Source organism: Aethalodelphis obliquidens, unplaced genomic scaffold, assembly GCF_003676395.1.
Source record: "Aethalodelphis obliquidens isolate GAN/ISIS:26980383/991018 unplaced genomic scaffold, ASM367639v1 scaffold49, whole genome shotgun sequence".
In the NCBI taxonomy this organism is placed as follows: Eukaryota; Metazoa; Chordata; class Mammalia; order Artiodactyla; family Delphinidae; genus Aethalodelphis; species Aethalodelphis obliquidens.
Window position 1 is genome coordinate 10,326,832 of NW_020837993.1, and position 14,470 is coordinate 10,341,301.

At 40.6% G+C, this 14,470-nt stretch overlaps 1 protein-coding gene across 4 annotated transcripts in view; it reads right to left on the minus strand.

Annotated features, from left to right (window-relative positions):
* Positions 1-14,470, minus strand: part of FAM169B (Protein) — an 84,116-nt gene that overhangs the window by 10,895 nt on the left and 58,751 nt on the right. For all 4 annotated transcript variants that reach the window (XR_003428014.1, XM_027083181.1, XM_027083180.1 and 1 more), the window contains one exon: positions 570-752. Coding sequence is in view for 3 of the 4 variants with exons in the window: in XM_027083181.1 (XP_026938982.1) it covers positions 570-752 (183 nt within the window). In the remaining variant the exon portion in view is untranslated. The remainder of the gene's footprint in view (positions 1-569; positions 753-14,470) is intronic.

Here is a 14,470-nt window from a genome sequence, read left to right on the forward strand (position 1 = left end):
CTCTCTCTCTCTCTATATATATATATATATATATATATATATCTCCTACCGGTTCTGTTTCTCTGGAGAAGCCTGACTAATACATGGACTCGGTAGGACAAGAGCAGATGTGGGGAACCATCTTCTGTAGTTAGGAGCTACACAGGTGCCCAGGGCTCAGTGCATTTGGAGCTTGCCTTCCCTCAGCTCCTGGTCCCCCTGGGGCTCCGAGTTGGAAAGGCAAAGTGATGACTAGCATCTTCCTGTGCAAGAGCAAAGGCCCTCTGAGGCCCAGCAACAACCAGCAGCACAGTGGGTTCCCTGGATTCTGCTTCTCTCTGACGCTGTGTTGATTTGGTTCTTATTATTTCTAAATCCAATTCTTCTCAGGGACTGGAAAAGGTTTGCCCCTTGTGATCAAGCTTAAAGTCTCAGTGCTGAAGCAACAGGAGATTCTCAGAGGAAAGAGACAACTCACAGGTGTGTCATGGTGCCAGCGGCTCTGAGGGACCTCCCACCCCAGAATCATCTGGAACGCATATGAGTTACCCATCCCCGTTACCCAAGCACTCCTCCGATGCAGTGATTACCTTGGTACATGGCAGGAGAGATGGGCCAGCTGATGCCCAGGGCCTCGTCCTCTCGGAACGTCTGGCAGAAGTCCCTCAGCATGGCCAGGCCCAGGCCCTGGCGGCGATGGCTCCTCCGGACAAACACGGTGTCTAAGACAGGCAGCAGGTAGCACAGACCCGTGCCATCACCACACAGGCTGCCTGAGGGGAAAGCAAGAGACACGTGCTGTCCCCTGGGCTGGACTAGCCTGCCAGGACCCGGCGGGACTCCCACTTGCCAGGTCACTGGTACCATCCGGAAGCAGTGCAGCCTCTCACAAACTAAACCACTACAGACCAAACAGCAGATCACCCTAAACCACCAGCTCTCCAGCTTACTGGGCAGCCCACACATTGTCAATTACTGTGAGCAAGGCCACTAGGCTATTGCCCTGAAATGAAATGCAAACCCAGGTGACTGAGCAGAGTGAGGCCGTCGCGCACCCATACTCCTCACACCCCTCCCTCACTGTGCACAGTTCAGAGACCCCCAAAACGAAGGAGGAACATCTGGGCAACATCAAAGTTCTCCGTGATGTGGGCTTGGAGACCCAGCCAACGCATCTCCATGGCATGGACTTGTTCAGGGTTCACCATGGCCAATTATGGCAAGTACACCTGACCCAAACAGACTAAGTCCTGTTTCCCATAGAATATCAATGACCCTGCTATTGCAGAGCAAGAAAGGCTACAGCTGGCACCTCTCCCACTTTTCTACCCTGAATTTAACTTTACTACAACCAGCACTAACAGCAGCAAAGTTGCTGCTTCTGCAACAGGAACCTACCCTTGCAGTCAGTCACCTCTGTTGTCACCCTAGCTAGAAATGCCACACACACCCAACTATATCACCTTCCTCACTTCCCAGCTGCACAGTTGCCTGTGCTCTAGATGCACTGGAATCCAGGAAAAGAAATATGTCGCATAGTCAGCTCCTATTGGAAGAGGTGGTATTTGTGTCTGCAAAGATTTAAAGGTGAGTAATTTCCCAAACAAACAAAAAAATGATTCTGAGTCTAATTAGCCAGGCTGAATTGCAGAGCTACAGGCTACTGTAGTGAACTGTTTGAAAAATGGCCACAGTTATTCCCTTTCCTATATCCACACACCTTTGCATGTGATTTTGAATGTCCTCCCATCAAGATATGGGGTCTACTTCCTCTCCCCTTCAATCTTGCTGGCCTGGTGACTCACTTTGAGCAACAGAATGAAGCTGGCAAGAGCACACCAGACTTTTCAACAAACTGTGGTGGAATGATTGGACATCCATAAGCCAAAAATTAATTAATTAATTAAAAATGAACAAATTAATGAATGAAGCTGCAACAGAACAGAGCCCAGAATGAGACCCACACAAACACAGTCAACTTATCTCTGACAAAGGATCAAAGCAAAGTGAATAGAGGAAGGACAGTCTTTTCAACAAGTGATGCTGGGACAGTTGGACATCGACATGCAAAACCATGAATCTAGACACAGACCTTAAACCCTTCACAAAATGTAGCTCAAAATGGATCACAGACACAAATGTACAATGCAAAACTACAGAACTAGAAGATAACATAGGAGAAAATCTAGATGACCTTGGGTTTGGCAATAAACTTGTACATACAGCATCAAAGGCATGACCCATGAAAGAAAAAATTGAGAGTTGAATTTCATTAAAATCAAATTTTTCTGCTCTGTGAAGAACACTGTCAAGAGAATGAGAAGCCACAAACTGGGGGAAAAATACATTCAAAAGACATATCTGATAAAGAACTATTATCCAAAATATACAAAGAGCTCATAAAGCTCAACAATAAAAAAACAAACAACTTGATTAAAAAGTGGGCCAAAGACCTTAATAGACACCTCACCAAAGAAGCTGTACAGATGACAAGTAACATAAGAAGATGTGCCACATCATATATCATCAGGGAAATAAAAATTTTTTAAAAGTGAGATACTACCATACACCTATTAGAATGGCCAAAATCCAGAACACTGAAAACACCAAAGTGCTGTTGAAGATGTGGAGCAAAAGGAACTCTCTTTCATTGTTGGTGGGAATGCAAAATGGTACAGCCACTCTGGATGACAGCTTAGTGGTTTCTTTTCTTTTTTTTTTTTTTTTTAATTTTTGGCTGCATGGAGTCTTCATTGCTGCATGCAGGCTTTCTCTAGTTGTGGCGAGCGGGGGCTACTCTTTGTTGTGGTGCACGGGGCTTCTCATTGCAGTGGCTTCTCTTGTTGTGGAGCATGGGCTCTAGGCGCACGGGCTTCAGCAGTTGTGGCACACAGGCTAAGAAGTTGTGGCTCACAGGCTCTAGAGAGCAGGCTCAGTAGTTGTGGTGCATGGGCTTAGCTGCTCCGCAGCATGTGGTATCTTCCCCAACCAGGGATCAAACTCGTGTCCCCTGAATTGGCATTCTTAACCACTGCGCCACCAGGGAAGTCCCAGCTTGGTGGTTTCTTACAGAACTAAACCTACTCTTACCATAGGATCCGGCAATTGTGCTCATTTATATTTACCTGAAGGAGTTGAAAACTTATGTCTACTCAAAAACCGGCACACAAATGTTTGTAATGCCTGTATTCATAATTACCAAAACTTGGAAGCAACCAATATATGCTTCAATGGGAGAGTGGATAAATAAATTATGGTACATCCAGATAATGGAATACTAGTCAGTGTTAAAAGGAAATGAGCTATCGTGCCATAAAAGGATATAGAGAAACCTTACAGCACATTACTAAGTAAAAGAAGCCAATCCACAAAGGCTACATAGCATACAATTACAATTCTATCTTCTGGAAAAGGCAAAACTACGAAGGCAGTAAAAATATTAGTGGTTGCCAAGGGGTAGGGGAGAGCAAGGGATGAATAGGTGGAACACAGGATTTTTAGGGCAGTGAAGCTACTCTGTATGATGGTACAATGATAGAACATGTCTTTATACATTTGTCGAAACCCACAAAACATACAACACAAAGAATGAACCCTAATGTAAACTATGGACTTTAGTTAATAATAATGTATTCTTATGGACTGAATTGTGTCTCCCCAAACCCTCAGTACATCAGAATGTGTCTGTATTTGGAGACAGGGCCTTTAAGAGGTGATGAACTCAAAATGAGGTCTTTAGATGGGCTCTAATCCAATCCAGTTGGTGTCCTTATAAGAAGAGGAAATTTGGACACACAGAGGGACACCAAGAATGCACACAACACACAGGAAAACCGTGAGAGGACACACTGAGCAGACGGCCAAACTTGCCTACACCCTGACCTTGGAATTCCAGCCTCCAGAACCGTGTGAAAATTAATTTCTGTTGTTTAAGCCACCCAATGTGTGGTGCTCTGTTACGGGAGCCCTAGTCAACTAATACATGCATCAATATTGGTTTATGAATTATAATAAATGTACCACACTAATGCAATATATTAATAATAGAGGAAACTGTGTGTGTGGAGGGGGATGAGAACTCTCTGCGCTTTCTGCTCAATTTTTCTATAAACCTAAAACTGCTTTAAAAGGTAAAATCTGCTAATTTTTTAATGTATAAGATATTTTTAAAAATGAAGCTGGACCCTTACTTCACATCATTTAAAAAATTAATTCAAGATGTATCTAGACATAAATATAAGAGTTAAAACTGTAAAGCTTTTAGAAGAAAACACAGAAGGAAATCTTCACAACCTTGGGTTAGGCAAAGAGTTCTTAGCTTTGACATCAATGGACACAACCAACTGGTAAATCTGACTTCATCAAAATTAACTTGGTACTTCAAAAGACACCACAAAAAAAAATAAAAAGACAAGCCACAGACTGTAAGAAAATGTTGCAAATCACATTCCTGATAAAAGACATATCCAGACTATATAAAGAACTCTTATAATTCAACAAAAAGAAAACCAACAACCAATTAAAAACGGACAGATGATCTGAACAGACATTTCTTCAAAGAAGACACACAAATGGTTAATAATCAGTGAAAAGATACTCAATTTAAAAATGCAAATTAAAACCACAATGAAATGCCACTTTTGACCTACTAAATGGCTATAATCAAAAAGACAAGCGCTGACAAGATGTGGAGAAATTGGAACCCTCATATATTGCTGCTGGGAATACATAATGGTACAGAAACTTTGTCAAATAATTTGGCAGTTTCTTGAGAAGTTAAAACATATGCTAACCAAAGACCCACCAGTTCTGCTCCTAGGAACCCACTTAAGAGAAACAAAAACATGTCCATACAAAGACATGTATGCAAGCATTTATACCAGCACTATTCATAACAGCCAAAAACTGGAAACCATACTGGTAAATGCATAAACAAAATGTGGTACAGTCATACCATGGAACATTACTCAGCAATAAAAAGGAATAAAATACTAATATATGCTGTAATTTGGATGAACCTCAAAAACACCAAGCTGAGTGAAAGAAGCCAGACACAGAAGACCACATACTGTATCTTTCCATTTATATGAAACATCCAGGAAAGGCAAATTGATGGAGACAGAGAGCAGAGCAGTCGTTCTCTAGAGCTGAGATGGAAAGAGACTGACACCAAAAAAAGGCAACTTTTTGGGGTGATGGAAATATCTAAAATCTGGATTGTGGTGCTGGTCATACAACTCTCTAAATTTGCTGAAAAACAAGTCACTGAATGGTACACTTAAAATTGGCAACTTTTATGGGATGTAAAATTATACTTCAAAAAAACTGATTTGAAAAGATACAATGAATTGTATTAAATTGTATTAGAAAGATACAATTAAATAAGGAAAGGGAAAAATAATAACTTTATAGTATAGAAAGGGGGTAGACACCCCCTTGAGTGATCAGGGTGAATATCACCAGTAGTAACGTTGGCATCTTGTACCCCACACCTGATATGACCACGTGAGGAGAAGCATGCTTCACTGTGCCCCAAACCCATAACCCTGGTAAATAATGAGATAATATCATACAAATCTAAATTAATGGACATTCCATAAATCTCCTGACCAGTACTCCTCAAAAGTGTCTAGGTCATGAAAGACAAGGAAAACCAAGAAATGGTCCCAAATTGGTAGGGGAGGCTAAGAAGACCTGAAGATTAAAGACAACAAAGACTCCTGATCAGATCCTACAAGAGAAGGACACTGCTGGAAGATCAGCCAGTGTTAGTTTCTCAGTTTTGACCACTGTGCCATGGTTATGTACGATGCTAACATTAGGGCAAGGTGAATGAGGGTATAACAGGAACTCTCTGTCCTATCTTTGCAACTCTTCTGTAAAACTAAAATTATTTCAAAATAAAAGTATGGGGTGGGGCAGAGGAACACTGCACCAGCCCTTCCTAAAGGCTCATCATACTTTCAAGTTGGTCAAATAAAACCCATCTCAATTCACAAAGCAACAAATTGGCCTCTTAATAAGAATATTAATGAACTGTAATAAGAATATTGCAGCCTGATTGTGAACGGGGCTGAGAGAGTAAGCTGGTTGCACACAAATGGACTCCCCATTCATAATCAGAACATAAAATCCTAGGAAACCTTCCCACATACAATAGCACAGAACAGTTGGTAGGAACCCTAGCCATGATCTCATCCACTCTACCCATTTTATAGACATGGCAGCTGACAGGGGCAAGAAAGGTTAAAAACATAGGACTTGGCTCCTTTTTGTCAGTAACAGCTGCCCAACTGGCTTTCATCAGCTCATGGGGAGTGTTGATACCACAGCAAAGAAGTTAAAGGGAAGGAGACAAAAAAGGATAGAAATGAATTAAAACAAAAACAAAGATACAACATAAAGTATTTTTTTTTTAATTCAAGAGTTGCTAAAGCCAGAAAGAAGACAATTCATAAAGCACATTAGGAATTAAAATAGATATATCACTATAGATGTGGCAGAAATTTAAAAGGTAAGAGAATACTGTAAATAACTGTAGGCCAATAGATATGAACAGATGAAAAGGCCAAATTCCTAAGATAATACAACCCACCAAAACTGACTCACAGAAAAACAGAAAAACTAAACTATCCTATGACCATGGAAATCTGAACGCAGTAGTTTAAATCCCTCCCACACTGAACACGCCAGGTCAGGTGACTTTAGAGATAAGTTCTGCCAACTTTCCCAGGAAAGCCTTCCAGAGCACAGAAAAAGAGACATTAGTCCATGACTCAGCCTGTGAGCACAGTGTAACCTTTTCAGAGAAAAAGATAAAAAGCAAATGAAGATCAGATAATTAAGCAAATAACAGTAGTTCCTGAACATAAGACAAAAAACTTAAACCAACAGTAGCAAACCGAACTCAACAAAGTTACTCCACTGGTAACTGGTTTCTCTGCTCATGCCCCAGGCTGTTCTGGGGGAGATACAAACGATCAATAAGGTATCCAGGGTGAAACTACCACCCCCAGGCATGAGCTAACACCACACAGAGGGCTTTTCCATCAACAGCCTGGGAGGACCTGAAGAAGGAAGATCTGTGAGGATAAGATGAAGCCCACCAAAGAGTAAAGGAGGGGCACCAGCAGGCTATCCCCCTAACAATACGTACCCCAACAGATCAAAGACAAAGAGGAAGACAGTTACTCTAGGAAGAGAGGAATATATTCTTAGGACACCTAAGACAGACGGTGCACCATAGGGCAGTGATAGCAGCAGACAGCCAGGAAGTAGCGGAATAAACAGTATCTGCTTCAAAAAGATTTGTCAGAAGGAAGACGACATAAAAGACAAGTGGCAAGACAAATGCCATAGTGTATTTCCACTGCCCGGATGTCTTGACACTCAAGACCTGGGCACCAGGAAAGTTAAGGTGTGGGTCCACAGAACTCAAAAGAGCCAAGCGCCCGGCCAAAGCTCTCTTCACACTTCCTTTTGCAAAGCTGCATTTGTGTGGCTGTGAGCACCTGTCCGGGTTTGTACTGCTAATGCCCAAAGGCAATACGCTGACAGTAGCTGCTGCAGACACTTGGCTCTGTGGAGCATTTTAAGTATAATTGCTCTAAAAATCCAAATGCAGGCCAAATAGTCACAGGTGCTAGTCCAAGAGATTAAGTGCAAACTATAAAGATATCTGGGATACTCTTAAACCTGGGAAACTCAAAACAGTAGTAGCTAAAAGTGTTAACTTTTGCTAACCATTGACACTATCTTTTCATGACAATCATACTGCATGTCTGTCATGAGCCCGCTTCACAAGGTTAGAGCCACACTCCCTGGGCACCTGGGGCAGCTGAGCATCTATTGACAATACCACTAAATGGTCTGGATGTTCCCAAATTCTCCCCACCGAGGAGCATTACTAACATCAATTTGGATAAAATCTTTTTTTTTTAATATGAGACATTTAAACTGTATTCTCTAGAACAGGGGCTGGCAAACTATTTCTGTAAGGGTCAGGTAGAAAATACTTTAGGCTTTGGGGACAACCACTCACCCCTGCAGTTGTAGAGCAAAATCAGCCATGCACAATACGAATGCGCGAAGCTGTGTTTCAATAAAATTTTATTTACAAAAACGGACGACAGGCAGAATTTGGTCTACGGGCCATAGCTGCCAACACCTGCTCCAGAAAAACATCACTTTTGGGGGCTTCCCTGGTGGCGCAGTGGTTGAGAGTCCGCCTGCCGATGCAGAGGACATGGGTTCGTGCCCCAGTCTAGGAAGATCCCACATGCCGCGGAGCAGCTGGGCCTGTGAGCCATGGCCGCTGAGCCTGCGCGTCCGGAGCCTGTGCTCCGCAATGGGAGACACCGCGACAGTGAGAGGCCAGTGTACCGCAAAAAAAAAAAAAAAAAATCACTTTTAACAAGCAAGACTAAGTGTTCAGAATCCTATTTGTATAATAATCATCTTTTCTCAAAAACAACTGAAAATAATGCATTAACATGAACCACCCCAAAACAAGATATACTTGGAGATAAGCTTTAGTTATATTGTTTCCTCTTTGAAAAGTATCATTTCTTTCTATATGTTTGATTATTATAACAGGAATTTATTTATAAGGTGCCATAAAATTAGATTCATTTTTAAAATATTGAAGAAAAACTTATTTGCTTAAAGGAAATAACCTTGGCCAAGTTGGATTTATCCCAGGTGGTTTAACATAAGAAAATTTGTACCAGTAATTCATCTCATTTGTCAATTACAGGAGAAAGAACTGCTTCAGTTTAATATAACACTGGACTCTGCACATTATCTAGTTCATATGACACAGAACATAGAAAAAAAATTTTAAAGCAAAAGAAACTACCACTGAAAATGCATGCCTTAGGTGAGTGGGTCTCAAACTCTAGAATGAAACATGAGAATCACCTGGAGGGCTTGTTAAAACATAAATTGTTGGGCCCCATTCCAGTGCCGGTGTCTGGTGCCGGGGGTCTGGGGCACAGCCCAAGAACTCCTGTGGCCCAGGACAGAGAAGCAGCACAGAGTGTGCTGCTGGAACATTCTATCCATTAGGCATTATGCAGCAACGAAGGGCTGCCTGATGGTCCTGACTGGAGGTATTCCAGCCCAGGCTGAGACTTCATCAACTGGATCCTCCCGCGGATGATTATGGGGTGTCTGCTCAGCCACGGTTTTTCTTTAAAACTGCCCCTACCACAGCCCCAGTTAAAGAGCTGAGGCTAGGTGGCCATATCGGAAGCACGAAAGCCTGCCCACCACGGTGGACCCATGATCCACAAGAACTCGGTCAGCTGGACCAACCTGATTCTTTCAAGAGGTTTTGAATGAAGTGAAACTGGGACTATAATAGGTCTCAGCCCTTCAGGGCAGTACAGGTAGAGCTGGGTGGGCATCATGGCAAACTACAGTCAAGGTTATGACGAAGCAGGAAACATAAGTGAGCAAAGGAAGATGACTTGCAAAGATGAGAATGGAGCAGCAGCTGGGTACCCATCCCAGCACAGGAAGCCGGTCTGCATCCCATGAACTTCCCCTGCACCCTTCCAATACCCCATCTTGCAAGCCCTTCGCTTCCACACAACAGCAGCCCCTTTCTCATCGGACAGCAGAGCTGGTACCTGAACCTACACCACACTCCCATTACTCCACTTTTACTGCTTATGTCTCCACTAAAGTCCAGAACATGGCATGAAGGCCCCCTGCTTGAGGGGACAACAGGGTAGGAGTGGCCTGTGACATGGAGTATCAGGGGGAGGGGAGAGCAGAAGGCTCTGGTGACCAGCAGGGCAGCTGAGGCCACTTCAAGGCATCACAGCCATCTCACAGGTCACACGCTTGTCTAGATGGCAAATCACTTAATTGAAGACTTTTAAGTGCCATTCCTGTTTTTACGATTTGCATGAGTGTTGGGCTTTCAGGAATCTGAAACACAAAGCTGTTCGTTATCTATTTTTATACAAAAGCAAAATACTTACTAGCCCTGCCTTAAATCGGCCGACTCTCCACTTACCAGTCCAGTGTTTTTTTCCTTGAATGCTGTCTTGTGGACTAATGGTTTGAGGGCAAAAGTTAAAGTAAAACCCCACTAATTCTGGTTATCTAGGGAGAATTTCAGCACAAAACAAATGACTAAAGTGTCAATATTTTGTGAGAAAGGCAATTATGGAACTATCAAATGAAGGGAGAAACTCAAACTGGCCCATTAACAAATGTTCCCAAAGAGAGGTCTACCTGAAAAGATCTCATTCATTCTATACCAAGGCACCCACTTGTTTCAAAACTGAATGTTCTCCTCACACTAAAGAGGCACAAACTACTGACAGACACAATGATTTGGGTGAGTCACAAAAGCATCATGAAAAAGTGAAACAAGTCAGTCTCACAAGGCTACATACGGTCTGATTCTACTACGTGACATTCCAGAAAAGATAACACTACAGTGATAGAGAACAGATCAGTGGTTGCCAGGGGTTACGGGTGGGGGGCTAAGGGGTGGAAAAGATTAGAACAAGAAAGAGTTTTAGAGGGGGGTGGAGAACTATCCTGTATTTTAATTATGGTTGTGATTATAAAATTCACAGAACTGAAAAGCCAAAAAAGAGATCAATTTTACTGTCCGACAATTTTTTTAATAATACTTAAAGACACACACATATAAAAATGAATGTGCTTAGGAACAATGTATACTCTTAAAAAGGTGCAACCTGCCCCCCGTGATCCAGTTGATGCAATGAATCTGCATATTTTCTTTTCGTCACAGAATGAAATTATAAGCTGCAGCCTAGCTGAAACTAAATTAACAGATATTCTGAATCATGTGGATCTAAGCTAATGAAGAGAAATTGTACTGCTGCAAAGTTGGAAAGCATGCCATGTGCTACGCCCATAACCTAGGTATCAACACAACACTACATGAAGCTGTGACAAGCACCAAGGACAGGGCCACGACTGAAGAAACACCATTAACTGTTCTGAACTTTTGAACTATTAACTCCTCCTATAGTCAATTAAACCACAAGTATTCGCCAGTGATTTTTTTTCACAAATCATATGTTTAAAATAATAAAACATTGTAAATAATACTGTTCACTATCTAAATTATTTTTTGCTTAATTTATCAGCATGTTGCTAATATCAACCATTTTTTAATTCATCAGAGCAAATCCCTCTCTCTACTTATAGAAAGGGATAGGAAAGCAAGGAATAAAATTCTGATTCATCCCTGGACAGAGTCCCCATCAGATGATGATGGTAAATGAAGTGGTCATGCAGAGTCTCATATATAATAACTATTTTAGAAACAAATTTTAAAAAATTACTCACAGATACCATAAGGCATTCAAAAGCACATAGAAACCAGAAGAAATTTTAATTTCAGAAAATTGCAAATGAAATAGGTTAAAACCTGTGAGTTTGCAGCTTACTGGCCACAGGGTATAACTCAACCCCCAAGGCTACGGAAAATATTGGTGGGAAACGCTGCAGCCTTACCAGCTAAAGGCAACAAAGATCAAATTTTAGGACTAGGAAAGTAGTTGGAAATTTAAAGGCTCAGTAGCAACATGGAAACCACAGAATGAATGAAACCTTAATTCAGAGCAACTGCCCAAATCTCTGGCTCATAAATAATCTACACATGAGTGAAGGAGAATCCAGAGGACTCAACCAAAAGAAGTCAGAAACCAGAGAGATATCCACCCTTGAAAGATGGAACTACACATGATCAGATCTGTGACTCTGTTGCTTTTCTTAACCAAGTACATTCCTCAACTTGGGCAGCTCAACTGGCAGAAAGCTGAAACCAAATGGGTTTGACGGGTAAGGGTAAGAGCCCAAAACCAGCAGACGCAAGGAAACCACAGGGATCAGCAACGTCCATACCCAAATCTTTGTCTGGCCATCAACTTTGCAGGCACAGGGAAGACCTCTACAGAGCCAGGCTACAGAAGCAGCCATGAGACGTCATACTAACACGTGTCAGCAGTTACATAGCAAAGGAGACAGAGTTTGTGATTTGAATCCAGGCAAGCTAAATACCTCCCAGATCAAAAATCCTCAAAAACACACATAAAAAGTCAGAGTTGCTGCAATATATCTGCAACATCTAGCCTTCAACCAACACATGCAAAGAAACAGGAAACTGTGACCCACACTCAGGAAAAAAAAAAAAAAACAGATATAGTCAATATAACTGATTTTATCTTTTTCTTTTTTCTTTAGATTTATTTTTTATTGAGGTAACATTGGTTTATAACATTATATACATTTCACATGTACAATATATTTATACTTTTGAATACCCTACACTGTGCTCATCACCAAAAATTTAGTTTTGTCACCATACAGTTGATCCCCTTTACCCATTTCACCCTCCCCCTTCCACTCCCTCCCCTGTGGTAACCACTACTCTGCTCTCCATGTCTAGGTGCTTGTTTTATTAGGTTTGGTTTGTTCATTTATTTTGGGGTTTTGTTTGTTTGTTTTTATATTTCACATATGAGAAATCACGCAGTACTTGTCTTTCTCCATCTGACTTATTTCATTTAGCATAATGCCCTCAAGTTCTATCCTACCCATGTTGTCAGAAACAGCAAGTTTTCATCTTTTTATGGCTGCATAGTATTCCATGGTGTATGTATGCCACATCTTCTTCATCCATTCATCTGCTGATGGGTATTTAAGTTGTTTCCATGTCTTGGCTGTTGTAAATAATGCTGTGATGAACATATATCTTTTTGAATTAGTGTTTTCATATTCTTTAGAAACTCAGATGTAGGATAGCTGGATCATATAATAGTTCTATTCTTAATTTTTTGAGGAATCTCCATACTGTTTTCCATAGTGGCTGCACCAGTTTACATTCCTACCAACAGTGTATGGGACCATACAAAGGTTCCCTTTTCTCCACATCCTCACCAACACTTGTTATTTCTTGCTTTTTTGATAACAGCTATTCCAACAGGCATGAGGTGATATCTCACTGTGGTTCTGATTTGCATTTCCCCAATAATTAGTGATGTCAAACATCTTTTCATATGCCTGTTGGCCATCTGTATGTCTTCTCTGGGAAAATGTCTATTCAGATCCTCTGCTCATTTTTTTTAATCAAGTTGTTTATTTTTCTGTTGTTGATTTGTATGAGTTCTTTAAATATTTTATATATTAACATTTTATAAGATGTACATTTACAAATATCTTCTCCCATTTGGTAGTTTATCTTTTCATTTTGTTGATGGTCTCCTTTGTTGCATGGAAGCTTTTAAGTTTGATGTAGTTTATTTTTGCTTTTGTTTCCTTTGCCTGAGGAGACAGATCCAGAAAGATATTGCTAAGACCAATGTCAAAGAGTATACTGCCTATGTTTCCTTCTAGGAGTTTTATGGTTTCAGATCTTTCATTCAAGTCTTTAATCCATTTTGACCTGATTTTTGTGTATGTTGTGAGATAGTGTCTAGTTTCATTTGTTTGCATGTGGCTGTCCAGATTCCTCAACACCATTTATTGGAGAGACTATCCTTTCCCTATTGTATGTTCTTTGCTCCTTTGTTGTAAGTTAATAGTTCGTATATGTGTGAGTTTATGTCTGGGTTCTCAATTCCATTCCATTGATCTATGTGTGCTTTTCTGCAAATACCATGCTGTTTTAATTGCTATAGCTTTGTAAAAGAGTGTGAAATTAGGGAGTGTGATACCTCTAGCTTTGCCCTTTTTCTCAGCATTGCTTTGGCTATTTGAAGTCTTTTATGGTTCCACATAAATTCTAGAATTTCTTTGCTTAATTTCTATGAAAAATATCCTTGGTATTTTGATAGGGATTGCATTAAATCTGTAGATTGCTTTAGGTAATATGGATGTTTTAACAATTTTAATTCTTCCAATCCATGAGCACAGAATATCTTTCCATTTATTTTTGTCTTCTTCCATTTCAGGTCTTCCACCTCCTTGTTAAATTTATTCCTAGGTATTTGATTTCTTTTGTTGCAATTGTAAATGGTATTGTTTTCTTAATTTCTCTTTCTGCTAGCTCATCGTTAGCATATAGAAACATAACACATTTTTGTATGTTGATTTTATACCTTGCAACTTCACTGTATTTGCTTGTTATTGCTAATAGTTCTTTGGTAGAGTCTTTAAGCTTTCCTATATATAAAATCATATCATCTGCAAATAGTTTTACTTCTTCGTTTCTAATTTGGATGCCTTTTATTTCTTGCCTAATTGCCCTGGTTAGGACTTCCAATATTATATTAAATAAGAGTGGCAAGAGTCAGTACCCTTATCTTGTTCCTGATTTTAGAGGGAGAGCTTTCAGTTTTTCATGACTGAGTATGATGTTAGCTGTGGGTTTATTACATATGGCCTTTATTATGTTGAAGTATGTCCCTTCTACCACTTTATTAAGAATTTTTATCGTAAGTGGGCATTTAATTTTGTCAACTGCTTTTTCTAGATCTACTGAGATAATCATATGTTTTTT